Here is a 13192-nt window from a genome sequence, read left to right as displayed (position 1 = left end):
TGTTCACTCTCATGATCACGAACGTGGCTGACTAAACTGGCTGCTGTTGCACCCAGCGTTATGAGAGTATTGCACCTCCTATCACTCACCCAGGAGAAGATCAAAATAAAAAAAAAATTCAGAGTATAGTTTCTTTTGAATGCCTATTGCTTTTCTGCCCTGTTGAAAGTTGAAAAATTGTAGGTTGGAGACCATCTGTGTATTTTGGCTCTTAGTGTTTCTTTGTCTTTGCTATTCTTACCTTCTTTCTCAGCTGATTTTTATTCTCCTAAAATTCTAAAACAGAAAAGCAAAACAATTTTAATACCTAGACTTACTTTGTAAGTTGGAATGATGGGAGTGAAGAGAAACTGAATAAGTTTTTTTTTAATTAAAACTTTATGTTTCTTTACTTTTTTTTAATTATTTTTTAACTGAAGGATAATTGCTTTATAGAATGTTGTTTTCTGTCAAACCTCAACATGAATCAGCCACAGGTATACATATATCCTCCCTTTTAAATCTCCCTCCCATTTCCCTCCCCATCCCACATCTCTAGGTTGATACAGAGCCCCTATTTGAGTTTCCTGAGCCATACAGCAAATTCCCGTTGGCTGTCTATTTTATATATGGTAATATGCTGCTGCTGCTGCTGCTGCTAACTCACTTCAGTCATAATATAAGTTTCCATGTTACTCTTTCCATACATCTCACCCTCTCCTCCCCTCTCCCCATGTCCATAAGTCTGTTCTCTATGTCTGTTTTTCCATTGCTGCCCTGTAAATAAATTCTTCAGTACCATTTTTCTAGATTCCGTACATATGTGTTAGAATACGATATCTATCTTTCTCTTTCTGACTGACTTCATTCTGTATGATAGGAGAACCTGAAGAAATTTTTAGAGCAGTAGATTTGTATCAATAGATTTGTTCTTTGTTTTCAGACCCGACTCAAAACCAGCAGCACGTAGAATCTTTAGTTATGGCATGCAGACTCAGTGCATCTCAAAGTTATTTATTTTGTTGTATGTTTTATGTAGCTTCTTGGGAAATAGCAATATGGTATAGAGCAGAGACACTAAGCTTGGAGAAAAGGCTTTCAGTCTTATTTCTGTCATTTAGTATCTGCATGATTGACCTTTGTGAGTTTTTATTGCCTGCGCTGTGCAGTATATGGGATGTTAATTCCTTGACCAGGGATTGAACCCATGCCCCCTGCGTTAGAAGTGCAGTCTTAACCACTGGACCACCAAGAAAGTCCTATTGCCTTATCTTAAGTTGAGGATAATATTAATAGCATCCACATTACAAATTTGCTGTGAGGATTATATGAGATCATGATGTAAAATTCCAAACATCAAGTCTTACAACACAGTCAGTGCTCAAAAAAATACCTTTCCTGCCTCTGCTTGAGGTTTTCCTGCCATTTGTTTCCTGCTCCCCCCACTCCTTATATTTTTCCTGCTCCTCTGAAACTGTATCTCCTTGTTAATGTTTCCAGTTTATCTAATGTGTTACTTCTTTCATGCAGGGTTTTTATAGTTGATGGACCTTTATTGGTCCCATTTGGAAGGTTACATGGGAGTCCTTTCTGTTCTATATAGAGTAAACCCACATACACTCGCAAGTACACAAATACATCCCACTGTCTCTCACATTACATAGAGTAAATAATTTAAAAAATCATGGAAATTTTAAATAAAAACAGAATACTATAACACACATCCATATTCTCATCACTAAACTTTTTTTAACAGTTATCAAATTTGATGCAGTCTTATTTTATCTTCCCCTACTTAACTCCCCTGTTTTCTTTCTGGATTGTATTTAAGCAGATTCCAGACATCACAATGAGGACATGCTTTTTCAAGAACTTAACAGGATTTAGCATGTAGCCGCTACTTGGTCAGTTTTCTTTGACCTTAACTATGTTCATTCCTTCTAAAAATGTTCAGACTGCACATTCTAAGCACTTTTGTGACTTTTTTGAGTTGTACAATAGTTGATAATTCTTAAGAGGATACCATTTTGATTCATCCTACAGTATCTACTTTTTAAAAATTATATTTGATAAATGCTTAATGCCATTTTCCCCCCTTATTCTCCAATTCTGTTTGGAACTCACACTTTACATTCAAGATTTGAGACTGGCTTGAGTCTGGATCAAATCTCAAACTCACTGGCTTCCAAATGAGTTTACTAGAAACATTAATTAATATGTTGGCTCCTCTCTGCACAGTTTTACTTCCGAAAAGAAACTGAACAAGGCTTTTACTCATAGCTGCTGATTAGTCTTTCTCCTTTCCAGTTCCCTTTTCTCACTGATAGCCACTATTCACAGGGCCATCAGGAGATTTGTATATCAAATGTCTACCTTCTCATCGTTGTCAGTACTATTCTGTATTATTATGTTCTCTGGACCTCTCAGGCTGCCTGCTTGGGTTGTCATAGCTGGTCCTGTCACACCCGATTGTCCTCCTGAAAGCAGTTATGTTACCTTTGTCTAAGCATTCATGAGTCAGAATCTTTCTTTCTATCTGTTTAAATACCTTACATTTGTCCATAAGAATCTTGGTATATAATTGTATATCTCCAGGAAATTTTACCCATTTTCTCTTTGCTTTGCTTCCAGTGATTATGCTTTTCAGTACTTTTTATTGTTAAAAGCTTTAATTACTCTTTCTTTGCTTTAAACTAAGTAATTCAAATTTCTTTACTCTTTTATCATAGGCTCTATTTCCCAAATGTTCGATCTTTTTTATTGTTTATCTCTATTGTGTTTTTTTTCTTCTCCTGTCTGATCAAAGGCAAATCAAAGTGGAAATTATTTCCCAATTTTGACGTTTCTTACCATCATATGTTCAAGCTTTGGCGCATAGACTGTGTCCATACATGAGAAATGTGTTTCAGGCTTATATTGTCAACCCCTTAGCACAAGCCAGTTACTTAGCTTATTTATTAGTCAGAAATACCAATTAATATTTAATCATCAAGAACATGATTGAAGAGGACATAGTCTGAGCATCCTCCTCCTCCCTACTAATGGTTTTCTGTAGAAGAGGGGTGTTTACCAGAGTTACCACTCCAAAGTAAGTTAATTTCATACTGACACAACAAACCTTTTCCTTTTTTTTTTTTGATCCAGATCTGAGTTCTGTGTTTTGATTCTTCTCTAACCCTCTCAAACCTCATCCTGTAAGTTCTGGCTCCTTCCTGCCCTGACTGTCTCTGCTCCAAGGCTGTGTGTGAACCTGCACTCTAATTCTGTGAGTGTAATTTCTGTCTTCAGTGCTTCAACCCCATATGCTCCTATGACTTTTGAGTTAAACTATGACTTAACAAATATTTCTGGATCTTAGAATTTATGACAGTTTTACAGAATCCTCTTAGTTGACAGTTCAGTAGTCATATGTTAATAGCCAAAATTATTGAACTCATTGATTTAACACTTTCAGATGAAGCTCAACAGATTGTTAGCATTCCCATCTAATGTATATAACCAAGATTCATAAACCAAAATTCATAAAGAAATTCAGGATTCATAAATGAGATGCACATAAGCTTCTAGCAGATGCACTAGCTTTGTGTCTAGAGTAAAAACCTATATGACTCATATCTAATATTTGCATTGTATTGTAGAATACTGTGCAAAACAAATGGATGAGCAGATCATAATACAGTTCTGTGATACAAATGAGAGTATTGATGATAAAATTTTTATGGCCATGGCTTAAAAGAGGGTAAAAAAAAGACTTTCCCAGCATAGATTGAAAGCATTTAATCTGTTCGTTACATAATCAGCAATGATCTGGTACTGGGGGGAGATATCCACAATTAAATTCTCTGGTAAGTTGCATGTTGTCCTGATAGGTTTTTAGGATACCATTTGGATCCCAGATTTGGTGTTTGGGAGTACCATTTTCAGGTTTTCTCTTATTTTAGTGTGTAATATTTCACAGAAGAAAGGTCACCAGAAAACTGTTGAGTACTCATCACTTAGAACTGAAGAAAGATATATCCTGGACTTCATTTAAAAACCAGCTAGGCACAAAGCTCTTTATTTAAAAAAAAAAAAAAATATATATATAAGCCCCAATAGAAACATGGCTAAAAAAGTAAACATGCAGTACTGCCGGGGTCCAGCCCCGGTGGATCCAGGGGTTTCAAAGGAGAGACGGCTTCGGCAATCAGGAAACAACAGCTTACTTAAATGTTAATTAAAGATATAAAGAGTGGTTAAATAAGGATAGCTCAGTGAGGAAATTCAGTGGAGAAAAGAGGCTGAATAATTCAGCCAGAAGGTGAGAGAAAGAACGACATGGGGAGACCAAGCTTCGGTGAACAAGGCCCGCACTTTATTTTCCAAAGTAGTTTTTATACCTTAAGTTATGCATAAAGGATAATGGGGGAAGGGGTAGAGTCCTGCAGTAAGCCAGGCTTTCTTCCTGCAAACTTATCATATGCAAAAGTTTAGGTAATTTGCATCATCTTCTGGCCCGGAGGCCTGTTAACATTTTAAGACCCTTTCTTCAGAAAACTTATTTTTCTCTAAAGGTGATTAGTCAGGTGCCACCCTCCAAAAGCATTAAAGTTGCATTCCTACAGAGCAAAGGTGTGGTGGGCTATAACAAGAAAAAGAATTAACTCAAGGGTCCAAGGTTACAAACATTAAAGCTACTACTAACACCAATCATATTAATCAATACACTGCCAGGGACACAGCAGGTAAGGGATATGGAGACTTAGCAGCAAACGTTGGCCCGACAAGTGAAAAACCCTTCACCAATACAATTTCTAATCAATCTTTTAACTGCTCAAAGGAATCTGTATTTAGACAGTTTAGAACATCTCATGCCTCTCACGGTTGGGAGGCTCTGAACAATCACATGTGGCCGGAAAAACCTATTCAGGCAGGCTAGAGGACTTCCAAAGGAGTTTGTAGGTTGAAACACTATCACACCCAGGAACTTTATTAACTGGAGCTGTAAGTTAACTCTTTTGTTCAGAGAGAGGTAGTGGGGGACAGCCCCCCGTAAAGTCAGAGGTGTAGGTGAGAGCACAAAGCAGAAAGTAGGCAGACTCTGGTTTTGGGGGTAGATGCTCGAGAATTTCCAGGGGGACTCCTGAGGCTCGATCCCGCCTTTGCGTATGCCGAGCCTCCTTCCTCATGACCTTTGCCACAAGTGGAGCTCCTCACCGCCGGCTCCCGGCACAGTACTTTATGGGAAACATGTAGAGGGCCATTAAATTTGAAACTTATCCAGAGCCTATCAATAATTAGCATGAAATAAACCAATTAAAGCAGTGTTGGGATTTTTTTACCCGTTAGACCGACAGAGATTTTATAAAATGACCACACTTAGTACTGTCCAAGGTATGGGAAATGGGCATTTTGCTGATAAGCGTATAAGTTGATATATTCTTTCTCCAGTGCAGTGTGGTAAAAGCTTAAAAAACAACTTCTTAACTCAGAAATTTCATGTCAAAAGAAGCCAAATGGCAAAGATGACTATTGAAGCATTGTTTATTGAGGCAGAAATTAGAAAATACTTAAATGTCCAGTGGTAGAGAGAAAACGAAGATCATGGCATCTGGTCCCATCACTTCATGGGAAATAGATGGGGAAACAGTGGAAACAGTGTCAGACTTTATTTTTTGGGGCTCCAAAATCACTGCAGATGGTGACTGCAGCCATGAAATTAAAAGACGCTTACTCCTTAGAAGGAAAGTTATGACCAACCTAGATCGCATATTCAAAAGCAGAGACATTACTTTGCCAACAAAGGTCCATCTAGTCAAGGCTATGGTTTTTCCAGTGGTCATGTATGGATGTGAGAGTTGGACTGTGAAGAAAGCTGAGCGCCGAAGAATTGATGCTTTTGAACTGTGGTGTTGGAGAGGACTCTTGCGAGTCCCTTGGACTGCAAGGAGATCCAACCAGTCCATTCTGAAGGAGATCAGCCCTGGGATTTCTTTGGAAGGAATGATGCTAAAGCTGAAACTCCAGTACTTTGGCCACCTCATGCGAAGAGTTGACTCATTGGAAAAGACTGATGCTGGGAGGGACTGGGGGCAGGAGGAGAAGGGGACGACAGAGGATAAGACGGCTGGATGGCATCACTGACTCGATGGACGTGAGTCTGGGTGAATTCCGGGAGTTGGTGATGGACAGGGAGGCCTGGCATGCTGCAATTCATGGGGTCGCAAAGAGTCGGACGTGACTGAGCAACTGAACTGAAGAGGATTATTTGAATCATAAATCTTTGCAATGGATGAGAATGAAAACATTAAGAAAGATGGCAAAGACATTTATTTACTGACATGGGGAGACAGCTTTAAGGTGATATATTAGTTTGCTATGGCTAGCATAACAACGGAGAAGGCAATGGCAACCCACTCCAGTACTCTTGCCTGGAAAATCCCATGGATGGAGGGGCCTGATGGGCTGGAGTCCATGGGGTCGCTAAGAGTTGGAACGACTGAGCGATTTCACTTTATTTTTTCACTTTCATGCATTGGAGAAGCAAATGGCAACCCACTCCAGTGTTCTTGCCTGGAGAATCCCAGGGACGGGGGAGCCTGGTGGGCTGCCGTCTGTGGGGTCGCACAGAGTCAGACACGACTGAAGTGACTTAGCAGCAGCAGCAGCGTAACAAAGTACCACAGACTTGTTGGCTTAAATGACAGAAATGTGTTGTCTCGCAGTTCTAGAGGCTGGCTGTTGGTCCAGGATTCCGGTGTCAGCAGAGTTGGTTCCTTCTGAGAGCCTCGAGGAAAAGTCTGTTTCATGCCTCGTTCCTAGTTGCTGGTAGTTTGCTGACCATTTGTACATTTATCACGTCAGTCTCTGCCTTCTTGTTTATAATGAGGTCTCCCTGTGTGTGTTTATGTTTGTGTGTGTGTGTGTGTGTGTGTGTGTTTCAGTGTCCAAATTTCCCCTTTTTATAAGGACATAGTCATATTATGTTAAGGCCTTAATGTGCACATCTTAAATTATCTGCAGAGAACCTATTCACAGGTACTAGGGGGTTAGAACTTCAGGATCTTTTTTTTTGAGGGGGGCACAGTTCAACCCATAACAGATGATAAGTGAAAAAACCCATATACAGAACAGTTTGTAGAGAATTACTACATTGTTCAAAGTATACCTCTATACACACATATATGTACACATATACATAGATACACTGTAGAAAAACATGAAAAGCTGTATAAAAAATGTTATCTGTAATTATCACTACTGGATTGTAGGGTGATTTAAATTAATTTCTGTATTTTCATTTATGTTATTTTTTATTAGTTATTATTTTCTACATATTTTCTTTTACACTAACCTGTGTTACTGTCCAAAAAAAAAACAGTGAACCTCTTGACTATCAGTGATAGTCTTAATATTCATTAAATTTTCATTAGAAACAGAGCTTAATAATATTGTTTTTGTTGTTCAATCTCTAAGTCATGTCTGACTTCTAGCGACCCTATGGACGACAGCACTCCAGACTTCCCTGTCCTTCATATCTCCTGGAGTTTGCTCAGATTCATGTCCATTGAGTCCATGATGCTATGTAACCATCTCATCCTCTGCCTCCCTCTTCTCCTCATGCCCCAGGGTCTTTCCCAGCCCCAGGGTCTTTTCCAATGAGTCGGCTCTTCAAATCAGGTGGCCAAAGTATGGGAACTTAAGCTTCAGCATCAGTCCTTACAATGAATATTCAGGGTTGATTTCCTTTAGGATTGGCTGGTTTGATATCCTTGCTGTCTAAGGAACTCTCAAGTGTCTTCTTCAGCACCACATTTCAAAAGCATCAATACTTCATGGTGAATAGAAAGGGAAAAAGTGGCAGAAGCAGTGACAGATTTTCTTTTCTTGTGCTCCAAAATCACTACAGTGATTGCAGCCATGAAATTAAAAGACACACCTTGGAAGGAAAGTTATATAAATCTAGAGAGCATATTTAAAACCAGAGACGTTACTTTGCCAACAAAGGTCAATATAGTCAAAGCTATGGTTTTTCCAGTGGTTATGTATGGATGTGAGAGGTGGACCATAAAAGAAGGTTGAGTACCAAAGAATTGATGCTTTCAGACTGTGGGGCTGGAGAAGACTCTTGAGAGTCCCTTGGACTGCAAGGAGCTCCAACCAGTCAATCCTACAGGAAATCAACCCTGGATATTCATTAGAAGGACTGATGCTGAAGTTGAAGCTCCCATACTTTGGCCACCTGATGCAAAGAGCTGACTGACTGGAAAAGACCCTGATACTGGGAAAGATTGAGGGCATGAGGAGAAGAGGGTAACAGAGGATGAGATGGTTGGGTGGCCTCACCAACTCAACGGACCTGAGTTTGAGCAAACTCGGGGAGATGGTAAAGAACAGGGAAGCCTGGCGTGCTGCAGTCATGAGGTTGCAGGGAGTTGAACGTGACTTAGTAACTGAACAAGTTCAACAAGCTTGTTTTGATGAACAGATTCTAATTTTAGCGTAGTCTGACTTTTTTCTTTTCTTTTTTGCTTTTATGTTTACTGCATTTTAATCTTATATAAAACGTCTTTAACCTATTGTCATGAACATATTCATTTAAGGTTTGTTCTCAGAGTTGTCATATTTATCTTTAAAACTCTGATGAACAGATATATGTATATTGTATATTTTATATATTATATACATAAATACATATATTATATAAAATATATATTATATAATATAATTATATATAATTATATGTAAATATAATTATATATATATAACCTGTTTAGTGTTTATTCCTGTGCAAAGAACGAGGAAGGGATTAACATTTTTTTTCCCATATGATTATCCAGTTGATCCAGCATAACTTATTGAAAAGATCATCCTTTTTCCTTTGTACCGTAATATTCCCTTTATCATAAACCAGGCAACTATATAGGGCACTTGATGTATGTACAGTTTTGTTGGCTGGAGAAAAGTCTGCAACATAAAAATTGTGAGTTATATTTTATTTGGGGACCTTAGTGGGAACAGTAGCATGGGGAACAGCCTCTCAGATGGCTCTGAGGAACTGTTGTTTAAAAATTTTATTAATTTTATTTATTTCTCATTGTGCTGAGTCTTCATTGCTGCACTGTCCTTTCCTTAGTTGTGGAGAACGGGCTACTCTTTGAGTTCAGAGTGCAGGCTTCTCCCTGTGGTGGCTTCTCTTGTGAAGCGTGGGCTCTAGGGCATGTGCGCTCAGTAGCTGCAGCTCCCAGCTCTAGGGCACAGGCTCCATAGTTGTGTACGGGCTTAGCTACTTCCCAGCACATAGGATCTTCCTGGATCAGGGATTGAACCCCTATCTCCTGCTTTGCCAGACAGAATTGTCTGTAGAGGTAAAGGAAAAGCCAGGATATACTCCTGTGTATCCTGAGAAGACTGTGTAGTCAAACATCAAAAGACTACTGCTGATCACAAAAACAGGACTTCACAAATTAGTGACTTTAGTGCTTTTCTTCATATGAGAAATTTATTTAAAAGTCTGGGCTCGTTAAAATTATTCCTTAGATACATATCTACTTACCTAGGACCATCTAGTCAAGGCTATGGTTTTCCAGTGGTCATGTATGGATGTGAGAATTGGACTATAAAGAAAGCTGAGCACCGAAGAACTGATGCTTTTGAACTGTAATGTTGGAGAAGACTCTGTCCCTTGAACTGCAAGGAAGTCCAACCAGTCCATCCTAAAGGAAATTAGTCCTGAATATTAATTGGAAGGACTGATGCTGAAGCTGAAACTCCAGTACTTTGGCCACCTGATGCGAAGAGCTGACTCATTTGAAAAGACTCTGATGCTGGGAAAGATTGAAGGCGAGAGGAGAAAAGGACGACAGAGGATGAGATGATTGGATGGCATCACCAACTCAATGGATATGAGTTTGGGTAAACTTGGGTTGATGATGGACAGGGAGGCCTGGCGTACTGTAGTCCGTGGGGTCGCAAAGAGTCAGACACGATTGAGCGACTGAACTGAACTGAACCTAGGACCAGTATCCTGTTTTTCTTCATTCTGAATCCCCTCACCATACGCCATGTCGGGAGGAAGGGCTGCGGTGACTGATGGCTTGATGGCAACATGCCTCCTTGTTTATTGGAATGGTAAGCAACATACCTTGTCCACAATGTTATGGAATTTTCCAATCCATGAATATGGAAGGACATATGGAATATGTCCTTCCAGTGGTAGGACATTCCTTGTCCACAATGTCCTTCCAATGGTAGGACATTCCTTGTCCACAATGGTAGGACATTCCTCATCCACAATGGTAGGACATTCCTTGTCCACAATGTTACGGAATTTTCCAATCCATGAATATGGAAGAATACCCTCCCACTTTTTGGTTTTTAGTTTTGGTCTTTAGTTTTTCTCAATAATTTTTTCACTTTTAAGAGATCTTATATATCTTTTATTAAATTTACTCTTAGATAATTAGTAGTTTTAAAAAAATACTATCATAAATGGTACAGTTTTTAAATTTCATTTTTATTTGTTATATATATGATTAATTTCTGCATATTGATGTTATTTATAGTCATTAACTTTGCCAAATTCCCTTATTAACTCTAAAGGTTTATCATGATATCTGAGCTCTCATTCTCATAGATGTCTCTTCTCCCAGTCTCTTCCTTCCGTGTCTTCTTGGTCTGTTTATTGCTCGTCCCAGTTGTTTCATTCACCAGCTGTTGCAGCCTGTACCTGCATCTTTAAATGTTTTCAGCAGAAGTCACCTAGGAACCTGTCTTAGCTGTAGGAATGCTCAGAGTTGGGCAAGACAGGGATGGTCTTAATGGGAGTTTTCAGGTTGAGACTCACGGCCACAATTTTTTTACCAAAATGACTGTATTGCTCTCTAGCAATTTGCATCAGGAGCATGTCCTGCTGTTCTCTTAGCTGCTGCTTCTCTGGGATATGGGAATCAGAACCAGGTTGTTTAAAATGCCACAGTACTTCCTTACCTCAGAGGAGCTGCTGCTTTCTTCATCAAGCCTTCCCCTGATTGTTTTTTTACTGTATTCCAGAGTTTTTCGGAAGTTGATTCTGACAGCTTAGGAGCTCATTACTTAATTTTGGGGAGGGATAGAGCCTTGGAGTTCCCTAGTTGTCCATTTTCAGTGACCATTTTGGTCAGCAATGGTGATGGTGCTTTTACTAGAGCTGTTTTCTGCAATGCTACCATTGAGATGGGGAGAGAAAGGAAATCAAATAATGTTCAGTTGCTGCTGCTAAGTCGTTCAGTCGTGTCCGACTCTGTGCAACCCCATAGACGGCAGCCCACCAGGCTTCCCTGTCCCTGGGATTCTCCAGGCAAGAACACTGGAGTGGGTTGCCATTTCCTTCTCCAATGCATGAAAGTGAAAAATGAAAGTGAAGTTGCTCAGTCGTGTCCGACTCTAGGGACCCCATGGACTGCAGCCTACCAGGCTGCTCCGTCCATGGGATTTTCTAGGCAAAAGTACTGGAGTGGGGTGCCATTGCCTTCTCTGAATGTTAGGTTAAAAACATCAAAGACCTCACTGTCTTACAGTCCAGTTGTTCCTGTTGAATAGACACTTCACATTGGGTATTGAGTTTTGGTTAATTGCCTAAGTGCTAAAATGGTTAATGTTAGTTGTTTAGTGGTTTTGCACGTATTTTCATTGTTTTAGAGGCAGAATGAGATCACCAAAGTTTCACTCCACCATTCTGGAAGTCAGTCCCTCTTCTGGAACTTTTTGAAACAGAATTGTAATGGGAAATATAAAGATACAATAAATTTTCAAAATTTATGATAGTGGCATATGTGTGGATCAGTGAAGTCCTTTACCCTATGACAAAACTTTCATGGAGTTGATACAGCAGAGTAGCTTAAATTTGAGTTCCTAACATGAAAGTGTCTACATATATTTTACTTTACAAACCCAGTTACTGTGTTTTGTGATGTAAGTACGATTATCCCTATCACAGCAACCATGATAAGTAGGAGATATCATCCCTGTTTAACTTTTGAGACACCTGCACCTTGGAAAAGTCAAGAAAATTGCTCAAAGTTGCATTGCTTCTAAGTCACAGAGCCAGAAGGAAACCCAGGATTTTTTGACCCCAAAGCTTTTGATCTTTTTATTACACATTGTTGGGCTTCCATGGTGGCTCAGAGGTTAAAGCATCTGCCTGCAATTCGGGAGACCTGGGTTCAATCCCTGGGTTGGGAAGATCCCCTGGAGAAGGAAATGGCAACCCAATCCAGTATTCTTCCCTGGAGAATCCCATGGACGGTGGGCTACAGTTCACGGGGACGCAGAGTCAGACACAACTGAGCAACTTCACTTTCACTTTCTTTACACATTGTGTTTTGTTCCACAAGGGATTTGATAAAATATTCAGTGGATGAAGGAATGACAAAGAGACCCTGAGAGATTTCTGTCACTGACGCTTATCTAAGACTTTCACACATTTGTATACTTATTGTTTACTAGATCACAGGTACTCTGTGGTGAATCTTTACTATTTTTAATTTGATATTAAGACTCTAATATTGAAAGTTCCTTTAGGTTCAGGGTTTTCCCAGCCTTTAAATGACTTGTATTTTCTGTTCTTATTGTTGTGGTTGTTTTGTTTTACATATTGGCCCTTTGACAGAATCTGAACCTAAATTACTAGGGATGTAATTATTGTTAGAGTCAGTGTTAGTCTGACGGATCAAGTAAACACCTGAATGCTTGCCTTGGTTACAGAATTGAACTCTATGAAATGAATCTACTTGATGGAGTTCTCTAAGATTTAGTAGGAGGGAATAGAAAATCATTGTGGTTTTCTGTTCTGTTTCAGCTTTCAGAAGAATTACTGGATAAATGGCTATCGTACCCAGAGTCCCAGCATGTCCCCCTCTGCCAGCATATGCTTGGCTTTGCTATGAAGTCTGTTACACAGATGGTAATGGGCAGTACATTTGAAGATGAACAGGAAGTCATTCGCTTCCAGAAGAATCATGGCACAGTAAGTCTAGGGCCAAGTTTAAGTTTACTTTTTCATCAGATTGGATACTTGAGGAATGTAGACCTCGCCTCCTAAGAAGTTTTAAGATTCTGTAGAACAGAGTGTCCTTGTTTGTGGCTAAAAACAACAATGTAAGAAAGATAATTGTTGCCTTTTTAAGAAGTTTAAGAATTACCTTTTTAAGCAGTTACCTTTTGAAACTTAAAAAATGACTAAAAAAATTTTCTT

At 39.3% G+C, this 13192-nt stretch overlaps 1 protein-coding gene across 5 annotated transcripts in view; it reads left to right on the top strand.

The window, feature by feature from the left end:
• The window catches only part of CYP20A1 (cytochrome P450 family 20 subfamily A member 1), a 43954-nt gene that overhangs the window by 7855 nt on the left and 22907 nt on the right, over nucleotides 1–13192 (top strand). For all 5 annotated transcript variants that reach the window (XM_086345094.1, XM_086345107.1, XM_086345115.1 and 2 more), the window contains one exon: nucleotides 12797–12964. In XM_086345094.1, the coding sequence (XP_086201220.1) occupies nucleotides 12797–12964 (168 nt within the window). The remainder of the gene's footprint in view (nucleotides 1–12796; nucleotides 12965–13192) is intronic.

Source organism: Bos grunniens, chromosome 2 (genome assembly GCF_055505025.1).
Source record: "Bos grunniens cultivar Pamir isolate PY7600 chromosome 2, Bosgru_T2T1.0, whole genome shotgun sequence".
NCBI lineage: Eukaryota > Metazoa > Chordata > Mammalia > Artiodactyla > Bovidae > Bos > Bos grunniens.
This window is presented reverse-complemented; position numbering and strand designations above follow the sequence as displayed.